Source organism: Tricharina praecox (genome assembly GCF_024521635.1).
Source record: "Tricharina praecox strain CBS 144465 chromosome Unknown BZA05scaffold_24, whole genome shotgun sequence".
Lineage (NCBI taxonomy): Eukaryota > Fungi > Ascomycota > Pezizomycetes > Pezizales > Pyronemataceae > Tricharina > Tricharina praecox.
In genome coordinates, this window is record NW_026250426.1 from 623227 (window position 1) to 629329 (window position 6103).

At 51.9% G+C, this 6103-nt stretch overlaps 3 protein-coding genes across 3 annotated transcripts; 1 reads left to right on the forward strand and 2 right to left on the reverse strand.

Moving 5' to 3' along the window:
• Window positions 1-278: 278 nt before the first annotated feature.
• Window positions 279-1022, reverse strand: BZA05DRAFT_447629 (uncharacterized protein; the record flags this gene model as incomplete). The annotated part of the gene is made up of 2 exons (XM_051487170.1): window positions 279-351; window positions 415-1022. The coding sequence occupies 2 exons, from the start codon at window positions 1020-1022 to the stop codon at window positions 279-281; spliced, it is 681 nt and encodes a 226-aa protein (XP_051336847.1).
• Window positions 1023-2604: 1582 nt separating this feature from the next.
• Window positions 2605-4740, forward strand: BZA05DRAFT_447630 (uncharacterized protein; the record flags this gene model as incomplete). The annotated part of the gene is made up of 7 exons (XM_051487171.1): window positions 2605-3337; window positions 3388-3495; window positions 3546-3598; window positions 3661-3808; window positions 3858-3930; window positions 3992-4151; window positions 4207-4740. 7 exons carry the CDS (start codon window positions 2605-2607, stop codon window positions 4738-4740), a joined length of 1809 nt encoding a protein of 602 aa, XP_051336848.1.
• Window positions 4741-4885: 145 nt separating this feature from the next.
• BZA05DRAFT_141684 (ATPase, V1/A1 complex, subunit E) lies at window positions 4886-6103 on the reverse strand. The gene is made up of 3 exons (XM_051478903.1): window positions 5878-6103; window positions 5240-5822; window positions 4886-5181 (listed from the first exon to the last, which is right to left on the reverse strand). Exons 2-3 carry the CDS (start codon window positions 5725-5727, stop codon window positions 5031-5033), a joined length of 639 nt encoding a protein of 212 aa, XP_051336849.1. The 5' UTR covers window positions 5728-5822; window positions 5878-6103; the 3' UTR covers window positions 4886-5030.

Below are 6103 nucleotides of genomic sequence, written 5' to 3' on the forward strand. Positions count from 1 at the left end.
GACTAAGGGCTGCCAATGCGTAATAGATACCGAGTAGGGATGGTTCTTGCGTAGCAAGACGATAATATAATAATGCAACCCCAATAATCAGTCCGATGAATCACAGAATAACGAGAAGCCACATTTTTGTAAGAAGGCTTTTCCTGTTATCTAGCAATCAAACAACCTGAACGCCATCCTCCACAAAACACCTAGAAAGAAGACATGATATTCGAAGCCTGACTAGAAAATCACAGCAAAAGTTTTATTTTTTCGGAAAGAATCCACCATGCCCATATTTACTGGATGCGGTAGGCATTAACCTCGTAGTCGAACTTCTTGCCGAAGATGAACCACTCGTAGTAGAAGAAACTGTGCATCAAGTCAGCCAACAACTCTTCTCGGCGATGAATGGTTAATTAGGGAGGGACATACCGCTTCCTACCACCGGCCTTTCCAGCCTTTCCACACTTGGTACCAATTTCCTTGACGGCGTTCCCGACTTTCAGGCACGGGGTGCAGACCTTCTTGTGGTCCCAATGGCACAGGTCGGAAGCGGCCGAGTTCCTCCACATCATGGTGCTACAGGTCTTACCAAGCGCCTTGTGGCAGCACCAAGCCCCACCCTTTCCTATGTTGATGAGGTCTTGGGCGAGTGCGAGGACGTCGCTCTGCTCGGGAGAGCCGCCGCTCGTCTGGCACTTGAGTTCCGGATTGGGCGCCCAGTTCATGAACCTATTCTCGCCTGGGTGCTCAGTAGGTGCCGCGGGAACTCCGGGGAGCGTGGGCAGCGGCTGCCCGGCTTGGTAAAGCTCGAGCAGGTGCGGCAGGTCCAGCGCGGGGTGCGACGTGTTGAAGCCCTCCGAAAGCTTGAGGTATTGACTGCCGTCGGGTGAGGTAAGGACTTCTCCGGCAATTTCGTCAACTTCATCAACTCCGCCAATTCCGCCAACATCGGATGGAGACGTTGGGGAAGGAAGAGCCGATCCGCCTGCGAGGAAGACCGTAACTAGGGATAAGACGGAAATAAGGGAAAGACGCATTGTGGTTGTCTCGATTGATGGTCTTAATAAAAGGATAAGTGTGAAGAGGAGGTCGGGGGTCAGGGGTCGGACACCAGCAACGAAAAGCTGGCGGTGGTTGTGGTCGTATGAGAAGGAGGTTGAAGTGGGTGAGAACAGGAGGAGAGGGTGTGAGGAAGGAGAGAGGGCTTTATCGGGGTTGTCGACGAAAATCTGTCGGCGAAATCTGAATTTCACCTCTTAAATATTAAATGTTCCCCCTTCCACCAAGATGACCGCTAATTGAATGTGTGCCTAGCCTATCCATCCGCACAAAACCCTCTTGCCGGTATCAATTCGGTCTACGAGAAATAAGCGGAATCGAGAAATCTGGGCTGTTGTGGGCTCCGCTGCGGGCCAGAGCCTGAAATTATTTGTTTCCTGACATCACGGAGAAGGTGGGATCAATCATTCCACATTCCTCATGCCCGGAAACTTGGTGTTGATCGTATGCAAACACGTTGGATCAGAATACAGCTCTACCTATTCTTACACCCCTCGGGCTGCATTCCTCTTCTTGGTCACAAACATTCCTGATGCACCAAATTATGATAAGTGTGTCTCGACTCGAGTGTCTGAAGACATCACCGCCGCATGATTTTCTCCACGTGGGTGTAGACAGAATGCTACAACCATCGGTCATTACATTTCTGCTCAGGGCTCGAGGGTCGAAATTTATATTCCGTTCGGGTTGCCTGTAGACAAATCAGTATACCAGTGCCAACAGCAAGGCTTCTTCACCATGGATCAGAGGAGGTTTGGAGACCCCCCTTTCTCCAGTAAACCCCCCTACATACCATTGCCAGATCGAGGCTCATAGGCAGTCACTCTTAACCGCTCCGGCTGGGTTTGGCTGGACGAGTGATGTATCGTACACTCGACAGAATGCAACGATGCTTAAATACAAAAAAATGTACACTCAACTTCTTTGTGTCCGACATCCTTTGTGCTTCTTTTGTGTTTTCTTTGTCCTTTCCATGGTGCATTTCACTATCTTGGGTGCTTAGGCGGAGGGTGGGAGGCAAGAGATGGAACCATCACGGAATGAATCAAAAAAAAAGACGTACTCGTAAGGGTAACAGGTGCCTCACCTTGCGCTTATAATTCGTAATGGTGGTGAGGCACGGCTTATAGGCTGTTCCTGGTGCACCCAGCTTGTCGGTAAGTTGTGCTCTAGTTAACGTCAAGAGACTGCTTTAGATGCTGCGAGATGTGTATTTCCAGTACCTTCAGCAGGTGGAATGGTAGAGTCACTGTCAGGACCAAGAAATGCATGCGCTTCAATTTTCGGCCTCGTAGCGAACTGCACCAACCCTCCGATACAAAAGCGGCTTGACTACAGGTACAGGAAACTCATTAAGATTCCCTTGTTCAAACCAGACAAGATCGGCCATACAGCGATAGGCCTGCCCGAGTGACAATGCCGTGGATCGAGGACAACATCACGTGACCCATCTCCCGCTAACTACCGTGACGCGTTACCCTAAGTAACTTCCGCAACGCCTTCGAGCTTCCACGCGCGACCAAGTCAATCTGAATACGTCTGCATCCAGCCTTAGTTACCATGCCACCACCGCAATCGAAGAACAACCGGAAGATGACCGATTTCTTTCGCCCCGTCGGCAACGACAGCCCCGCCACAGCGACCAAAATCGTGACCCCATCACCATCAACCGAGCCTGTCTCCTCTCCACTGTCGTCCTTAGGGTCGCCGACACCGACACCGACGCCGATGCCGACCCCAGGCCCGAAGCCGAAGGTGCAGCCGCTACTGAACAAACAGGGAAAACCACGTGTTATTCCGAGCTCAGATGGCGAGGAAAGCTCTGACGACTCTGATCTCGAGGACCCGTTTGGACTCTTCTCGCGCATCCCCGCGCCGAAACCGCCTGTGAAGAAGAGCGTCCTGGACGATGATGATCCCCTTCCGATTAGAGCGGCGATGCACATAGCAAACTACAAGTCTACCATGCCGAAGCTACTTAGGCAACGAGAGAAGGAGAAGGCGCTCGATGAAGAGCTGAGACTAGCGTATAACTTGATCGAGGAGAGCGAGAGGAAGGAGAAGGAACCGCAGATTGATCCGAAGGCGGGGATCACGGAGGAGACGGCGCAGAAGGTCATGGGCACCGATGGTAGTGGCGCAAGGCTGATGGAAGCTCTGGATCGGGACGATTCCTGGGGGGTTAATTGTGCTTTCTTCGAGTTCTTCGATCATAAGATGATGCCAAACAGGAATCGGAAGCCGTTTCCTGTGGCCGCTGTGAAGAAGAGCCCGGCTTGCACTTTGCTCGAGAGTATGAACCTACTTGATGACCAGAGAGAGTGGGGTCACTGACACGATCAGATCCAGCAGCCCGTGAACAGATGTTTCTCAATGGAGCTTTCGTCGATATCTGCGGGCAACCTGATCTTGCCCTGCCCGACGAAGTTCTACTGTGGATAATGGATGAAGGTACCAGAGACGATACCAAGTTTGATTCCTGTTTGTTGACCTTTTTGTAGTTTGTCTGGATCAACGAGAAGATATGGTACTGGCGTATTACAAAACACTCCTTGTACGTATTTGCTTTCCCGTCATACTCAAACAATGATCATTAACGACTGACATGAGTAATAGGGACACCAGGATCGCCTTGTGCCTCTAATGTCGGTCGAAAAAATGGTCTCTCTGTTCGAGCTCCTCGGTGCATCGGCCACCGCATTGGATCTTGAACGGCAGCTCCAATTTGGCCAGTCGAACGAAATGGGTCCCGACTTTGGCGCAGGTATTTGTATTCCCCGGAGATGTCGGTGCGCAAACACTAACGTCTGCAGGTGTTCAACACTGGCGCTCTTGGAACATCATTCACATGGTTAAGATTCTCGAGACGGTGGGAGAAATCTATGCGTAAATAGCCACTCACCCCACCCCGTCACTTGGTTTGCTGACTGACATCGTTCGAAATCAGCGTGAATGGAGATGCTCAACGAACACAATCCATCTGTAGCATTCTCATCCGCATGTCGTTGGATGACCAGCTATCCCGCCAAAGCAGTTTCCTGGTAACGATTGAGGCGGCGCTGTACCGAGTGTTACAAGCGATACCGGATGACGTGTGGGATGATCGAGTGTGTATCCCGCCTACTAGAAAACTGTTTATTTGGGTTGACTGACACCTTGAAGATCAAAGTAATCGGCTACAATATTATGAGCACCATTCTCAAGCCGCAGTTCCGTGCCAGGGTCCTGAATATCCTTCCGCTGTACTCCCAGACATTGCATCTATTCCGCCGCCGACTAGCATGCGCATTCCTGTATGAGGACGCCTCCTATCTGATACGAGAATACTTGACCCTTGTGGACCTCGACAAGATGGCGACACTTCTCGGCGAGAGCCAATTTAAGATCACGCGGAAAACCGAATACGTTGAGTTGAATAGTTTGATCCGCATTCTCGAAATCGCGGTGGACAGCGGAGCGACCTCTGGTACTCCAATTGAACAGGATAAAGGCGTCGATCGTCTGGTGGAGTTGCTCAGGGCCATGTTCACGAGGATCATAGACACGAATGCAAGGGATCTGGCGAGGACGGTGGCGAAGGATGCGATTGAACGTTTCCAGTTTCGGCTGAACTTCGCGGTCAGGTCGAAGCGTCGCCAGGCGCTGGGATTGAGCGATGGCAATCAGCGCACGCTTGGGAACTGGGTTACAAAATGATTGCGCGGTTGGGAGTGGGTGGGTTGGTTGTCAATTTGTGTAGCATATTTGGTGTACTCTCTTACATATCAATGGAGGATGGAGGATGTATGCTCACGGAACAACCGAAGAGCAACAAACACTATGCGTATCAAGATTCAAGAGATGAAGCCAACTCCATCGCCACCAACAACTAACAAACTAATGACTGGAAGAATAGACGAACCACGCACGCTTGGCCCCCCTAGAAGCCTATGAACAAGAAAACGAGCCGCGCGCACGAGAAATAAGGTATAAACCAACATGATGACCTAATCGTAGAACTTCCTGTTGGGGTTCTCTCCAAACACACTGCCGCGGACAACGGGCAAACAGTCGGCTTGGATGATCTTCAGACGCTCCTCCAAGGTGTTGTTGATGGTAATCTTTCCGCCCGTTCCGACGATGAAGATGCCTCCGTGCCTGTGACGTGACCGGTTAGAATGCCGGAATTGCTGCTACCCCAATCTGCGTGACTTACGAGTCTTCGGGCATGAAGTTGTCCTCATCGACCGTGATGCTCACATCCGCACCCGACGCCTCCTTGTACTCCTGCGTAGCCTGCTGGATAGCCTTCTTAAGCAGCTCGGTATCCTTCTCCCTCGGCCTGACCTGAATCTTGTCCTCACCGAGGGCATAGAGGCCCTCCAGGATCAAATTCTTCAGAATTGTCGTGTAATTCTCCTCATCCTTGCTGACTTCTGCGAGCTTCACCCTGGCCTTCTCGAAGATGTCATCGAGCAGCTGCTGTCTCGCGGCGAGGATCTTCAGTCTGGTCTTGTTGGTGACGGTAGAACGCGCGATCTGCTGCGATAGCTCGGCCTGCTTGAATTTGCGCTCGTACTGGGCGTCGATCGAGGCCGTCTCTTGGCGTACGAGCTTCGACTTCTCGATCGCCGACTCTTCGTCCGCTTTAATCTCGATCTCGCGCGCTTTTTCGACCGCTTCTTGGTTGATGAAGGCGACCATCTTCTTCAGCTCCCCCTCCACCTGTAATACATGCCCATCGTTAGCTGCTAGGTGTGGTGAGTGGGGCTGGACGGGTGTGGGGATGTCGGACGGACCTAGAGACAGCTCTTGTTAGCCGACACACGTAGGAGCGGGGGAAGTGGGCGGTACCTGTGCATCGCTCAGTGCGCGTGCCATCTTCCGTTTGGGTTGGTTTCGGAGTGTAGGAGTTGACGGTGATTTCGGGGTATTGTTGAGGCAGAGGTAGAGTTGGCGGTGGTGATGGTGAATGGAGAAGTTCCGCTCGATGTCGTGGGTGGTGGTGTTGGTGGTGTTGCAATCAAGACCTCCGGCCGCTAACTAGATGCTCACCACCCTCACCCCGGCGTGAACAACG

Excerpts from the sequence above, each read along its gene's own strand:
- BZA05DRAFT_141684 (XM_051478903.1), bottom strand. The coding sequence starts at position 5,727 with ATGGTCGCCTTCATCAACCAAGAAGCGGTCGAAAAAGCGCGCGAGATC. Across the intron at positions 5,182-5,239 it reads AACTTCATGCCCGAAGACTC|GCACGGAGGCATCTTCATCG; the intron begins GTAAGTCACGCA and ends GTCACGTCACAG.